The sequence below is a fragment of the Centrocercus urophasianus genome, unplaced genomic scaffold, assembly GCF_019232065.1.
Source record: "Centrocercus urophasianus isolate 14NV4802_14NV808 unplaced genomic scaffold, USGS_Curo_1.0 seq_22, whole genome shotgun sequence".
Classification (NCBI taxonomy): domain Eukaryota; kingdom Metazoa; phylum Chordata; class Aves; order Galliformes; family Phasianidae; genus Centrocercus; species Centrocercus urophasianus.
Window position 1 is genome coordinate 10,664,096 of NW_024884778.1, and position 14,942 is coordinate 10,679,037.

A 14,942-nucleotide genomic window follows, 5' to 3' on the forward strand; every position below is an offset into this window, starting at 1 on the left:
CAGATGCAGCAGGCAATCCTGTCTGGCTTTAAGAGCTGCTGGTATTTCCCCATGCCCTGTATATTTTGGCATTATGGATTAATGATCATCTACTGGGCATTTAGCTGCTTGTCAGGCAGACTGAGAAGCCCTGAGCTGCGCTTGCTCCTTGTGCTCCAGTTCTGCTTGCCTCGGATTCTAGGGCATGGAAAAGCCCCTGGGCAGGACGTGGGGCCAGGTGCAATTATCACAGGTGTGGTGAAACTCTCTTTCTCCCTTTCCTCACCCAATGTTTTTTAAAAAGGGAAATAAGTATGCACTAATTGGCACCTTGAAAGCTGTCTGCTTCCTCAGCCACCAGCCCAGAGCCCTGGGCAACAGCAAGAGCTGAAACTGGAGTTTACTGATGTTTCTGAGGCCTGCCAAAAACGTGTGCCCTTCCAGCAGGTAAGAAAGAAAGCTCTGGGAGAGTAAAAAGTTGTGTTTGTTTAGCAGAGGACTGCACTCCATCATGGTGAGTGGACTGTCAGGGAAGTGACAGGCAGTAGCAGTGGTCTGGAAGGGCTGGGGTGTGCCCAGCTGCAGAGTCGTGGTGTGTTGTGTTTTTGTTCCCTGGGAGGGTTTAAGTGTGTGCCTATCTTTAGGAAAGGAGGGCCTGGCTCTCCTGCCTCAGTCAGGGCTGTGCAGGGGGGCAGAGCTGTGTGTTCCTGGACTGTAGGCAGGGACGGAGACACCCAGCACCTCATCCACCCCCTCTCTGTCCCACCATGGAAAGGCAAGGCAGTGGCAGTTTTATCTCAAAGTAGAACAAAGGGTTCTTTTATTCTTTCTGGAGACACATTTTGATTTGCCGTGAGCATGTCTGTGCTCAGACTGGCTGGCTGTGTCAGCTTCATCAGGGCACATCTATACAGGGAAAACTGAAAGCGGGAGACTTCTGTCTGAGTCTCACTTCTAGGAAAGAAACCCTGTTACCAGCCAAACAGTATGATACTGTGGTCCCCTGCACAGCAGATGTTGCTGAGCAGACAGCTCGACAGAACAATCTAAAAATAAAACATACTTGCAGATATTTTTCACATCAACTTTTTTCCTTAATTTTTCTGGGAAGGAGTTTTGGCTCAAAGTGTATCTACTCCCAGGCTTCTCATCTTCTTTCACGCCTCTCCCCTTCACCTGACTGCTATACTGGAGAGCTACAGCGCATCAAGGATGTTGTCAATTTTGGTGACCAGATCCTGACGCTTGTTGGAATGCATCTTCTCATTCTCAATGTATGTATCCTTCTTGAGCTTGCCAGCTACAAGCCGCTCAGCTTCCACCGAGGACTTCAAAACGAGTTCCTTGACTTGGCCATCCAGCTTCTGAATCTCACTTACCTTACAGGATAAAAGACAAAAGGAACATTAGAGAAGACAAAAACAAAAAAATCCTACATCCCTATAGTAAAGTTGGGATAGAAGAGATGATTGAGGTACAGCAAAAGATGAAGTCTGTGCTAAACAGAAATGTCTCCAATCCCTGCATGTTGCCTCCTGAGCTGTTGCCTCTTCCTGCCAACACATTATGAGGAACATCTCATGAATGGATAATTAAGCAGTGCAGATATAAAAGGGCACTAAAGACCCAGGAGCCATACTGGCAGGAGACAGATGCAATGACTGTTAAAGAGTGCTTAATGATGGGTTTTAAAGGCTTTAAGCTATATCACCACTATGACAGCTGGAAGATGTGCCCCTGCAGTTAATGTCAATGGTGTGCAAGAAGCAGCTCTATAATGACATAGCTACCCCTTTGGGTAATAACAGATTAAGAAAAGTGTCTGTTGGTTGAAGGGATCTCAGTGATTAAAACATCCCCTGCTTGGGGATACGTGGCTGTTCCAGGTAAGTTCTGAAATACAGCAGATGCAGTGAGGTGTGCTCTCCGTACTGCAGCTTTCACAGAATGGCCAGGGTTGGAAGGGACCTCAAGGATCATGAATCTCCAGCTTTCAACATGGTACAGCAAAATACCCCCTGAGGAGCATCATGCTATGAAAAATCTATCAAATTTATACATGGAAGAAAACATGAGATTAGGGAGATGATGTTAGCTTGGCTGGTGTCAGCAGCAGAGTTGTAACTGATGTTGGTGGTTTCCATTTTTGCCAATTGTCACCATAATGAGCAAAGTGAGCATTAAGACTGTTACAAAACCACTACCCATGCAGCAGGTTTTAGGGGCTGCTTAAGAAACAGCACAAGCAGCTGTTTAACAATGTGGCTGCATAACCAAGATTACTGCAAGTGGAAAAAAGAAAAAAAAAAAAAAAAAAAAAAAAAATGTATCTTCACCCCCTCTGGCAGGGATCAAGCCAGTTTTTGCAGGGGAGAGGGAAAGATATAAGCTGCAGAAACTAAACACCGCATTACAAGTCAGCTCAAATATCTGACTGAGCCAAAAGCAGGAGAGCTTCAGAAAATTAACATTTCTTACTTTATCACATAAGTCAGAGCCTTCTGTCTTCAGTTTAGACTGCAGAGCAGCTATTTCACTTGTCAGGGCCTTATGTTCTGTCTCCAAAGACTTCTTGCCACTGTTCAGGGTGGAGATGTCCCGCGACTGTTTGTATTTATTCACTGCTTCATCAAAATGACGGTACAGCCCAAGTCTCTTGTTTACCAGAGTAAGCACTTGCTCTGTGATGCAGGCAACTTTCATCCTAGCTTCAGCAGCTGGATCCTGGAAGAAGACAGAAGAAAAGATCAAAGCAGTCCTATCTTTGATCTGCATTAAGCCATGCCTGCTGTGTGCCACAAGACTGTTACAGCAACGGCACTCTTTGCAATTAGGTCAACTGACAGCAGCTAGGAAATGGTTCAAGTACTGACTAGGGCAAGCACCTTTCAGAAATTCAGCACAGCCCAACAAAGAGCTTAAAAAAAAAAAAGGCAAAAAAATTGCAGAAAGGTTTGCAGATGTCCTTGTTTATCAGGGACATCTTTTTTTTTATCCAGGGGGCAAAATTCACATTAGCCATAGTACACCAAACCCTATGGGAATACCAAAACAGGGATCCACTTAAATGTCAAGTGGGAACAGTTGGAGAGAATTACTGGCATGAAAAATCTCTGACCGTTGCCTGAGTAAGCCATTAACATTTGCAAAGGATTCTTCATACAGCACCTTAGTGATGGAGAAATCCAGCCTCACATAGATGATCACAGTGAAGAACAAGATGTAAAAGGCTCCAACCACCAACAGGGGTTCCTGCAGCATCAGTATTTTATTGAAGGTGTAATGAACCTACGAGAGAAGTTTGAAATGCTGAGCAGTGACCCACGTTGGCACAGGACAGAACACCTCAGGCAGCAGCAGAACTAGCTCTGCAGTTAAGGAGGCGTTCATTTCTGAAACCAAACATGGATGTTTTGACCATCATGATAAATACAGAGGAAGCCCCACTGGTCAGGCAAACCTCGCAGGGCGGTCGTGCTCACCACTATGTCTTGGATGTGCTGCTCCACCAGGTTACTCTTGTGTGCTACAATAACTGGGCGTCCAAAAGTGTCCAGGTACGTGTAGTGAAGCTCATCTGAAGCACGATTGATTTCATAAGGGCTGTCCACGTGGATATTCCTGTGGATAAAGCCAGACAGTCTTGTCTGAGGCTATGCTGGGACTTGACTGGTCAACTGTGGACTCCAGCACAAGGCCAATTATGCAATTTAAACATCACTCTAGAAGGAAGCAAAGCTGTCTTCCAAGATATCTACATGTCTAATCACTGTGCTGTTTCACTGTCTTCAGGCCATCAGAGCAGCCAAAGTAACTGCTATCAATACAGCATCTTCTATGGCAACAAACCAGGAGTAATGGCACTTACTTGGCACCTTCTGGCAGTACAATCTTGACAGTCAGAGAATCTGTAACTTGCTCGTCAAACACATGGTCCACAAACCTCATTTTCAGGGCATACTGATCACCTAGGAGAGTACAGACCACGGAGTGGTTATGTTTCAGAGAACAAGGAGCAAGCCTGAAGCTCAGCTCCTATTAGAAGCAAAACCAGAACTCAGACAGATGCATCACACAGCAGGGGGCACTAGCTCACTTAAATACGTTTTAAACAGATGTCTCCAAAAACCTGTAGGAAGCACAGAAAAGAGGGATGGATTTGCATATTCTAGAAATAACTCCTAGCAACAATTGCTAAGGTACAGCATACTATGGCTTTGAGTTTGTTACTGTACTGCAACCACCTTTAAATGCAGAGGAAAAGACTTCTTATTCCCTTTGCCCAAACCACCCACCAAGATTGTAGAGGTATTCGTAGCTTGGCAGGTTATAACCAATGATGTAATGGGTTTTCCATCCTCCAAAAAGTGGGAAACGGGGACGGATCTCCATCTCAACAGAGTCATCCAGGACCAGCAAGTGGCTGGTGGAGATGTTTCCGATTTCATCTCTGTAATAGACATCCTGAGCAGCAGCTGGGAGAATGGTCTGTGTGAAGAGAAGCAATAGTCAGTTCTGACAAAACCAGCAACAGCTGTAAAGCATCAGAAAACAGTGCTCCCACGAGACAACAAAATGCCATTCAGCACTAAGAGGCAAAACTGCGGTATTCCAAGTGATCAGTCACTGCAGTGACTGCCAGTACCCAATTTACCTGGCCTATAAGTGAATGTGGAAAACCAGGGCTTTCTCCAGCCCAGATTCAAATATTCCAGACAGCAAGGGATTTCATCGCACCTACCAGAACAGCAATTCTCTTTTCACTCCAGCTCACTGCTCCTAGCTCACTGAGCTTGCTGGTTTATGCACAGCAAAATGAGATTTCTGTTTGGCTGCATCACCTAGCAGAATTACATCAATCAATTCCGGAGGCCTCAAGCAGTGAGGAAGGTTTTGGTTCAGATGAAGACATAAAATACTTTCTCATATCTGGCTAGCAGAGCCACAGCTTTACCTTTTGTTAAGTGTTTTATGATTAAGGAATGGATGGGTGAGTTTCCAATTATTGCTCAACATGCTATGATAGAAAAGGCAACTCTGAAAACAGGAGGGTGGGGAAAGGATGAAAGGCCCTTGTATAGTGGAAACAGGAAACTGGAACTGTTAATGCATTTGATTAAGGGGTGTAACACAGTTCTTGAGACTGGAGGGTTAAGAGCGCAGAGAGACACTACATGCCTGGCATACGCAGCTTCTTTGGCCACCAGATGTAATAAGGCATATAACCTCCAATTTCCATTTCCAAAAGCCACTTTTGGCTTTTTGGAATGATCCTTCTCTGAAAACAGATGAGAGCTTTAATAATCCCTTATTACTCAGAACTGGGTATTTATTTATATGTTTAAATCTAGGGATACGAGGAAGAAGCCACGGTATGAACAGGTGATGCAAAATGCCAACCTTGAAAGATTTGACAGAAGAGATTCCGCTGTCTGGTTGTCTCTGGTAGTCATATCTGGAGAAGGGCCCTTTCAGCACTGCTCCCGTGTGCTTTAAATCAACTGTCTCTTCAACTGCAATATTTCCCCAGTGGGACACCTCAATGACTCGGGTCATACTGGTGATGGTCAGGAATGGACTGTTGTTTTCATAGTGCACCTTCAGAGTGTCCTAGCAGGAAGAGAAAGCAAGTGACTAACCCAAAGTGAGGAGCAACCTCCCCTCCCAATTACGGGTCTCTATGTCCCCAAGAGAAACTTCCTCAACAAACTCTACACAGGTAGAAGTTGTTTCTCCTGCTTGAGCCACCCCAGCCCAACCTACATTCCAGGTGCCATGGTCACAATTTCTCTATGCAGGCATTTACCTGGCTATATGGAGGGATGTCCTTGAAAGGACCATACTCAATCATGTCTTCTGTGCGGGAAGGGTTCCCCAGCTTGGTGTAACTCTCCACATTCCTTGAGGCCAGTTTGACACGAGTTGTTTGGGTTTTGGTAAAGTATGGCGAGTAGAAATAGTGATTTCCTTCAAAGACCACAAATTGCTTCTCGCTCTGGGTAATGTGAGTGGGGTAGGGCTGCAGGACGTGCGTGAAAACCATTTCAACAGAGACACGGACCTTGGCCCCTGGTGCCAAAGGAGATGGCAGCTTCACAGTGAAAAACTTCCCACTGCAAAGAAGAAGAGGCAGTGAGACCTCCCCAAAACAACAAACAGATCCAACCCTCTGCGAGATCCCCTGTGCATGGAAACACCTAAGATTCTGTACTGGATATATGCTGTGCGACTGGAGACAATGTTACATTTGCTCCTCAGAGGCCTCATTCAAGAGGGTGATCTTATTCTGTACCAAGAGGGCAGGACGAGGGAAAACACAGGGTGAACTGTGTTTGGGCACAATTATAGCCTCTTTCCCAGATATCTGGGTATCGTTTTGGTACTGGAATGGTGTTACGCTCCTGTCTCTAGTTCTGCATTAATAATGCATGCTTCAGTGGCATTTTCCCATTCTCCAGATGACAAGAACGATATGAATCAGAAACAGCATGTGCAAATGTGCTTGAGATGTCTATAATTTGTCTTCTGAACATGTTCCACCAAATCTTTATTTTCAGCTTTTGCCCACAGGAGCTGAAACCAAGGTACTGTTAGAAAATGATCACAGTCTTGGAATGGAATGTACTACACAACGCATTGAGGCTTCACCAAACTGCTAAGTATGTACCAGGCGGACTGAGGTGATGTGAGCAGCAATGTGGATTTCATGCCATGCCTGGTGTCCCACATGCAGAACAACATGAGGCTTCCTGCTATCAGGAACCCTGATCCACCTGACCAGTGTAACTGCACAGCTACCATTCCCTTACCATTCATCAGCACTGCACTGCTGACCCACTTTTTAAAAGATCCTTTATTTCTCAGCACGGCTTAGAAATAATGTGCTGGTCCTGTCTTACAACCCATGCACAGCATCCCAAAGTTGGCAGAGCAGAGCCCCGGGCACAAGACAGTGTTCTCTGTCCCTGCAGCAGGGATTGCAGTACCCCACACACTGTATTACTTTTCACATCACAGACTAAGAACAGTGCTTGGGGACACAACCAAAGAGCATTTCTAATTTGTCGTAATTGCTGCCAATCATCTGAGACCCCAAAAGGCATTACTGCAGCTATAATTCTTCCCACCTACTGCTCTTTAATGAAGGAACAGGATGTTACTTAGGGGCGTGGTTGAGCAGGCATGGTTGTGATGGGCTGACAGTTTGAATGGATGATCTTAGAGGTCTTTTCCAATGTTAATGATTCTGTGATTCTTACGGGGCCTGCGGGGAGCAGGACCTGGGCCTGGCTGCTCGTGTTCCTTAGCCCTGCAGTCAGCACGGAGCTCATCTCAGCAACGAGCACAGGGCTCTCCCTGCGCACGGAGCTGTGGAGCACTTCCGTCTCACCCCGCGGACAGCGCTGCAGCCCAGATGTGTAACTGCAGGTACGGTCCTCTGAGCGTGACACTCACCTTTTTCCCTTCACTTTCGTCTCTTTCACTTCCAAGATGTTCTCCTCCTCTTCCTCGCCCTTCACCTGTTCCAGAACACACCGATCAACGCGCTGCCCTTTCAATCACCGAAGGCAGCCGGGTCGGACCCCAGACGTGGCTTTTAAGGGGCCGTTCCCGCAGAAGCTGACAAGAAGCACCCGCCGCCCTCCCGCTGCCCGGACTCAGCACCTCGGCCCGCTTTGTTCCTCCCGATCGCGGGTCCTCCCGCTGCCGACGTGTCCCGGCGGTGCGGCCCGGGGCGCGGCGCTATGCCGACGTGGCCCTGCAGCCCCGGGCCGTGCTGCGGCTGTCCCGGCTCGCGGGGCTCCCCGCCGCTTCCCGCACTCACCTGCACGCCCAGGTAGGCCAGGCGCGGCTCCAGGCCCGGCTCCAGCGCCAGCAGGAAGGAGGAGGCGGCGGGGCCGCCCGGTGCGTTGGCCAGGCTGAGCTCGGCCGACACCTTGGCCAGGTGCGTGCTCAGGTCCACGGTGCGCCGCGCCTCCTCCAGCTGCAGGTCGGCGGCGGCGGCGGCCCACACGGCCGCCAGGCAGAGGAGCAGGCGGCAACGCAGCCCCGCCATGGCCGACGCGTGCACGGGGAGGGCACAAGATGGCGGCGCCCGCGCTGTACGGGGAGGGCACAAGATGGCGGCGCCCAGCGGCATAGGAGACGCGCGATGGCGGCGCCCGGCAGCGCGTGAGGCCCCCAGCGGGGAAGGTGGCCTTGCGAGTGCCTGAGTAAAAAAAGGGGGCCGGAGGCGTGGTGCTTTGTGCTGTCCGCGTTGCAGAGAAAAGCGGAGGGCGATGTTGTCTGCCGTGACCGCTGTGGCCCGGGACAACGGGCCGTGAGTGTTTTCATAACGTGCTTCAGGCCCTGGCCTTGGTTTAATATGTTGACGCGAGCTACAGAGATAATGCTCTGAATTGGGCTGAGGTTGCCAAGGGTCGGATCGGAAGCGGATTTCCTACATGAGTTTGGAGCTGGAGTCACACGGCCCCTTGGCAGCGGTGAAACCAAGTGGGACGTTTCGTGGTGTGTTACGTTCTGAACAGCATCACCTCTGAAGCAGCCTGCTGGCTCTGATCCAGGCGTTGCACAGCACTGCTGCATTTTAGGGCTCCCTCTGAGTGTCTGTGTGGGTTTTGTGTGGAAGTGTCCTCTCCAGGAGCAGCTGTCCCTGCCCTTCCTCCAACCCCAGCCTCTGTGCCACAGGGAGTAAATGAACTCCAGACTGCCTTTATTTCCCCTCTCTCCCTCAGGGAGATTTCTCCTGGCAAATGGAGGGAAAGAAATAATACACATTCCATTGTGTCTGAAGATAATTGGGTTTCAGTTGTTATATCCAGGGCCAAAAGTTGGATTTGGCCCAGATCCTGATTCTGAGCTAGCTGGCAAACACGGCATTTCTAAACCTGACCCATCCCAGACCCCAGAGAGCTCTGAGTCAGGCTGTGATACGCTCACCCCATGCTCAGATCCATTCTAACTGTGATAATTGAGTCATGCTGAGTCTGTGTAGCATCTGCTCCCAGCTCTACCACATTGTCTAAATTTATCCTTAGGCTCAAAAGCCACTGCTTTTAGGATTCTTGCTTGCAGAACAGGTTTTGCTTGCAGGCCCCTCTCACTGCTGCCCTGCACCCAGCGTGGATGTGGTGTAACATGGTGCCAGGCTACAGCTACTTGTGCTGAGTTAAGGCTCTCAGAAGGCACAAGAGAAACTCTGGCTAGGTTTGCTGGTTACATCTGCTCAAGCAGGAAGGGAGAGGCTGGGTTTAAACATGAGAAGTGCTGCGGGACCCTGGCCAGATGCTGCACACTAATTGTTCCAGGCTGCAGGGCCAGCATCCCTTGTCTTAGCCGGTCCCCATGCCCCAGCTAGGTAGCTCAGCTCCTCTGCCATCTGCAAAGGATGTGGTGCAGGGAAAGTGTGTCACCCTCAGGGACACCGAGCACTGGGAGGGGATGGAGCTGGTGCCAGCCCAGCATCTGCTGGGCCTGAGGGGCAAGAGCAGTGTGCCAGAGGGATGCAGAAGCATTCCTCTCTCTCCATTAGCCCCAGACCATTGAGGTTTTGCAGTCCCAGCCCTGAGGCTATAGGTAAGACTGACAGCTGAGTTTGCTTAGCCTTGCTAAGGCCCTTGAGAAACAGATGGGGAAAAAAGAAAAAAAATAAAATAAAATCAAATTTTGTTATTTTTACAACCTCATTTTTCAGCTAATCAGCACAACTCACGCACAGCTTTTGCCAAGGAAAACATGCTGTAATTTCTGGTTCGGGCTCAGGAGAGGTGGGTCTGGAGGGGGCTTTTTGGGGCTCACTGCTGCCCTGTGTTCATAAGCCCTGAAAATGTGTCCTGCTTCCACAGAGACAATGCTAAAGGGTGCTTTATCTGTACAAAAAGTAGAAATTTTTTGCTTAGATGTTTAATGCTTACTAGAAATGTAACTGAAATGGCTACAGATGAGCACTGGTGGTCTGCTTGTGGAAGAAATCTACACAAGAGGTGAAATGCTTGAGCATAGAAGGGGATGTTGCCCATTTGAAGAGATGGCTTCAGTTCGGCTGGATTTGGGTTTTGTTGCAGGATCAGACCATACTTTAGAGACACGAACTGAGCAAGTTTGATTATATGAGAAAATCAGGGTGTGATCACAGCTGCCACTAACGTACCTCCGAGTGCTGGCAGGGCCTGATAACACACAACATTCAAACCGCTCTTAACGTGTGATCCGGCCCTTTGCATCACACCCCTGCTTGAAAATGCCTTTGGCAGATTGGATCCTGCAAAGCCAGAGAAGGCATAAGGGGAACAGAGTGCAAATCTTGGCTTGAAATGTTAAATTCTGCCTTTCCGCAGAGCCAGCAGCGCAGGGAGGCTGCTATCCTGCCAAGCTCTACGGCTCACGTCCCCCAGCCTTCCCTGCCGTGCCGTGCTCCGCGGCCATGCCCCTCGCTCTGCCCCAGCTTAGCAGCGCTCGCCCCCGCCAGCCCTTTGTGTCCGCATCCCGCCGCCAGGGGTCGCCCAAGCGTCCCTCAAGCCGAGGAGCGCGGCGGGGGCGGTGCGGTAGCGCAGCCCCGCCCCTTGGTGAATAGCGCGCTACGCCGCTGGCGCACGGAGCTGCGCGCATCAGTCCGGCTGTGTGGTTCGGTCTGACCCGTCATCGGTGGCACTGCGTTTTCCTTTCTGATCCTTTAAGGCCCTGCAAACGTGGGTGCTAGGAGTCACCTCGTATCTAGTGCAGTCCCAGGGCCGTGATCCTGTGTTTGGTGTCAGCAGGGCGTGCTGAGGCATAGTCCCATGTTGCTTGCTCTGTTTCTTGGTGCAATAACCGAGCTCCTATCTTTGCACGGAACTTCTCAGCTTTTCTCAAGAAAGGAGAGCACTTGATGTGTATTTATCTTGGAAGCTTTTTTTTTTTTTTTTTTTTTTGTGGAGTGTGTTTTCTGTTTGCCAGAAATTCAAGCAGGGACATGAAACCAGTTCTGAGCACTGGAATAACTATTGAAGCTTTAACATCCAGCCACAACCATTTCAGTTTTAGATGATAGTGTTTTGCTGGACATACCTTCAATTTGGTGGCTCAAGGATTTGCAAACAATGAGTCATAACTCCCTGGGATCGAAATTGCAGCTGCTGGGGCACCAAGCATTGAAAAGTGTGGTCCAAGATAGAGCAAAGTAAACCTCACTGCCCACACACCCTTATCCTTCAAGGCTGAGTATCTTTGCAACACTCTTCAAAAACATGCACACAAAATTATACGGTTGCTATTGATACAGAACTTACTTCTCCTTTTAGAGCAGATAAGAGGGAATTGCGAAAATCTGTGATTTGAAAGAACTGAAGCAGATGGACCTGAGGCCAATATGCAGCACCCTGTGCTTGCAGGAAGGCGGCTGGATTGTGAGAAAGGTGTTGTGCTATGGTATGTGGCCAAGCCCTTCTGCCCAAAGAGCCCCCAGGGCCTCTGCAGACCACGTCTGGCCCTTCACATCCAGGATGGACCTGCAGAAAGCGTATGGAGGTGGTTTGGTTCCAACTCAAGGAGAGCTTCCCCTCTTCGAAATGCCTATGGGACACTTTTTTGGCATGGACTGACTGCTAAAGAAGCTGCCTGCAAGTCACCTGTACCATAAAATATCCCACTTGCAGCGCTCACATGGCATCAGGGCCCTGTTGTGTGACACATTCTGGGTACAACAACAGCATGACACAGCCACCTTTGCCACAAAACCGCCTGGCTGCGGGGCTCACGCGGCTGGTCTGTGCAAGGGAGAGTGGCAGGATACAACCTATGGGTCCTGCAGGCTGTTACAGGCCTGTCTGGCCTGGCCCTGTGGCTGCAAATCCACTTATGTCATGAGCTGGGAGATCTCAGACACACCAGACCTTCACTCTCATGGCTTCAGAACGTGGTAAGAACAGAACAAGCTGCTGTAACAAAAGCTTGATTCCTGAAAGGTCTGTGCCATTCTGTGCTGGCTGTGTGCACTGCTCTCTATTTTTATAGAATTTCTAGGGTTTAAAACATTATTTACAAACGTCCCTATTTAGAGGGACCTAGATCTGACAAGGTTACTGACTCACTTCAGCCTCAGGGAAGTTACTTCACCCCTGGATCATCTTTTCCATTTGAGTACTGAGACCAATCATGTAAAATTACCCGGCAGACTGCCAATGCAGCTGTAAAAATTAATTACCCAGTATTTAGCACTGCGTAAGAAGTGGGAAGCTGCTGCTGTTGGAGAATCTCTGTACCAGGGAGGCCAACTCACAGGTTCTCAAGTGACCGTCACTATTTGTGGGACAGCCTCTTGACATGAATGGAATGTAGGCACCTTTCTGCTCCGTAGCCTGAAGTCTGAACTACAAAAACATGCCTTTGTCCTGTGACACTTGAGTTTTCTGTGGGTTTTGGCTCCCACCAGTCCAGGCTCCAGGTCGCTGTGGTGGTGACAAAGCTGTGTGGTGGCTGTTTTACTTTGGCACTTTACATTTTACAGAGGCAATTGCTTCTCCCCGCTTGCCATGCCACAGCCAGCATAGGCACTCAGATCTAAGAGAATGCCCCTGTGAGTCTCAGGCCTCAACAGATGCATTTAGACCCTTTATCAGTGCTTTGTTTTTATGATGTTCAGCCTCCAGCAGCTGCATTTCATCAGTGAGCAGAGATGCCAGTAATCCCTTGTGCTGTACCTAGCATTCCCTGCACCTCGAGAGAAGCATGGATTAGAGAGATCTGGCATAAGATAACATGATTGCAGTCGCTTCCTGTGGTTGGTATCTGGTGATCTAGTCTTGTCAAGAGCTGGAATTTTACTTTCATGTGTTGCTGCTGTAAGATTTAGAAATCAGCTAAGGACTGCAAAGGAGAAAGCATCAGTAGATTACCAGAGCAGTATTTGTACTGCAGGCAGGGATTAGAGAAGAGGGCAGGCGAAAGACTACAGCTGTGCTTTTGCCAGTGGAAATGCTTATGTGGTCATGTAAGAGCAGATTTCTAGTGAACAAAATGCCAGAAGAAGCAGGGTGAATCTGATTTAGCTTGGAGTACAAAAAGGAGATATTGTGTGTTTGCTGCAGCTTAGTTCCTTTTTTAAATTTTATTTTAGCAAGTCCTAGCATTATAATGATAATTTGAGGAAGCTGGCCTGGAAAGCAAAAGATGGCAAGAGAAAAACATTGCAAAGCTCCTGAGAGGAAGCTTCACACATGGATGACAGGACGGTCAGCTGGAGCTTTATTTTTCCAGACCTTGGGTAACAAAGGCAACAAAGGATCCCATGGCTGTGACCAGCAATGAGGAGGAGGGACTGCAGGACTCAGGTGAGCCAAAATATGCTGGGTAAGTACTAGAAGAATGAGCAGGCTCCCCCCAAGCTTTAACATCACAGATGGTCCAAGGTGAGGTGGCTGTATGTCCATGGGAAGTGTGTGAGTGCATTAGAAACTATGAGAAACATCAGCTAAGCCAAGGTGCAGGTTAGCCCCCTGGATCTCTCTGCAGGCCCCTCTGAAATCAGCACATAATGAGTGCTTTTGTATTCAGGCTATTTCTCTCACTGCCATTTCATGGACTGGCAAGAGGAAGGGGAGGATCCCTTTCAGTCCAAGGACACGCAAAGAGATGGTGTTTTATTATCCCTAATTGGATGGGACAGAGATTAGATGTCACAAAGGGGACAAATCAAAGCTGGAGACGTTTCTTACTTCCTGGTTCATGGGATAAATGCTGAAATATGTTGAGGTTTCTGCAGTGGTAAATGTTTGTTTGCTATAATATGATGGATCTGCTAATCTCTGTGAAAGTTCCTCAAAGGCAGCAAACTTCTTTCTTGTAAGCAATGTTAGTGATTGGGAACAATTGGCTTTGTGCTTTAAACCAATCAATTTTTATAAGGTTCCATTGAGTTTTTGTATTATCAATTGAGTGGTCAGATGTGAAACACTATTTTCTTCACAGGCTACAGCATTTAGTCGTGCTGTTCACTGCATAATGCTCTGGTGTCTCCTGAGCCCCGTGTTTATTCTGGTGGGGAAGTGTGTGTGTGTCTGTACAGCCAGGTAAAACGCAGAAGCCACCACTCAGCACTTCCATTTACCTCTTTCTTACCACTGTCTCTTTGCTTTCAACCACAGCCAACCTAACTGTCATCTGTGCCAAATTACAAGCACCCGGGCTACATCACAAGGTCCTCCCTGCAGACATTCATTCTCCTGAATGACAGCATTCACGTGTTCTTCAAGGCAGCAGGACTTTGCCTCGTCAGCCTGAGCAAATGCAGCATTTCCACAGTGGACCAGAAACTCATCACGGATGGCTATTGCATGACACAGCTGCTGGTTGTGCCAAGAAAGCCAGTAACACAGGAACTCAGTGCGAGGTTATCCTCTGTGTAACAAAAGCACTTAATAGATGGCGCCAGGATCGCTCTGCGATCGAGAGGGAAGGAAGAAATCTCACCCACGGGCCTTGACTGCTTTTTGTAGTGTGTAAAAACAAAAAAAAAAAAAATGCAAGTTTTAGGCATGAGAGCAGGGGAACGCTCTATAGCACAGCTCTCACGCCTGCTGCTAACAGCCCAGCGTGTGCCTTCACTTAAAGGAAACTGGCAGGGCCAGGAGTGCTGTGCCCCACCAGCTGCTGCTGTGCCCAAAGCTGCCGTCCTGGGGCTCAGCTGTGAACCACAGACCTGCACAATCATCAGATCGTTTCAACTGGAACAGATACTCCAGATTATCACATCCAACCATCACGCTGCCCTACCGCATCCCATCACTAAGCAATGCCCTTGGTGCCATGTCCACGCAATACCTGCACTGCCTCCCCGGGCAGCCCATTCCAACGTTTAACACTGCTAACGAATACATTCGAGTCGCCTTACTGCAGCGCGCGGTCTCCTCTCGCACGCCGGCCTCGCCCCCGCCCTACTAACATAAGATGGCGGCGGGTAGCCCGCGATCACGTGACGCGCGCACGGC

General features: G+C 48.8%; 1 protein-coding gene and 1 long non-coding RNA gene across 3 annotated transcripts; one reads left to right on the top strand and one right to left on the bottom strand.

Moving 5' to 3' along the window:
* Nucleotides 1-769: 769 nt before the first annotated feature.
* RPN1 (ribophorin I) lies at nucleotides 770-8,313 on the bottom strand. The gene is given in 11 exon segments (XM_042823640.1): nucleotides 770-1,358; nucleotides 2,458-2,703; nucleotides 3,148-3,267; nucleotides 3,462-3,600; nucleotides 3,848-3,947; nucleotides 4,275-4,467; nucleotides 5,380-5,589; nucleotides 5,786-6,092; nucleotides 7,435-7,499; nucleotides 7,805-8,283; nucleotides 8,286-8,313. Coding segments are annotated over 11 exon segments (2,070 nt in total). The 3' UTR covers nucleotides 770-1,175.
* Nucleotides 7,310-14,844, top strand: LOC122162889. 2 transcript variants are annotated; one of them, XR_006169723.1, is made up of 2 exons: nucleotides 7,310-7,407; nucleotides 13,073-14,844. It is a non-coding gene; the product is annotated as an uncharacterized LOC122162889 (long non-coding RNA). The 2 variants fall into 2 exon arrangements; XR_006169724.1 differs by lacking the exon at nucleotides 7,310-7,407 and adding an exon at nucleotides 10,888-11,875.
* Nucleotides 14,845-14,942: the final 98 nt, after the last annotated feature.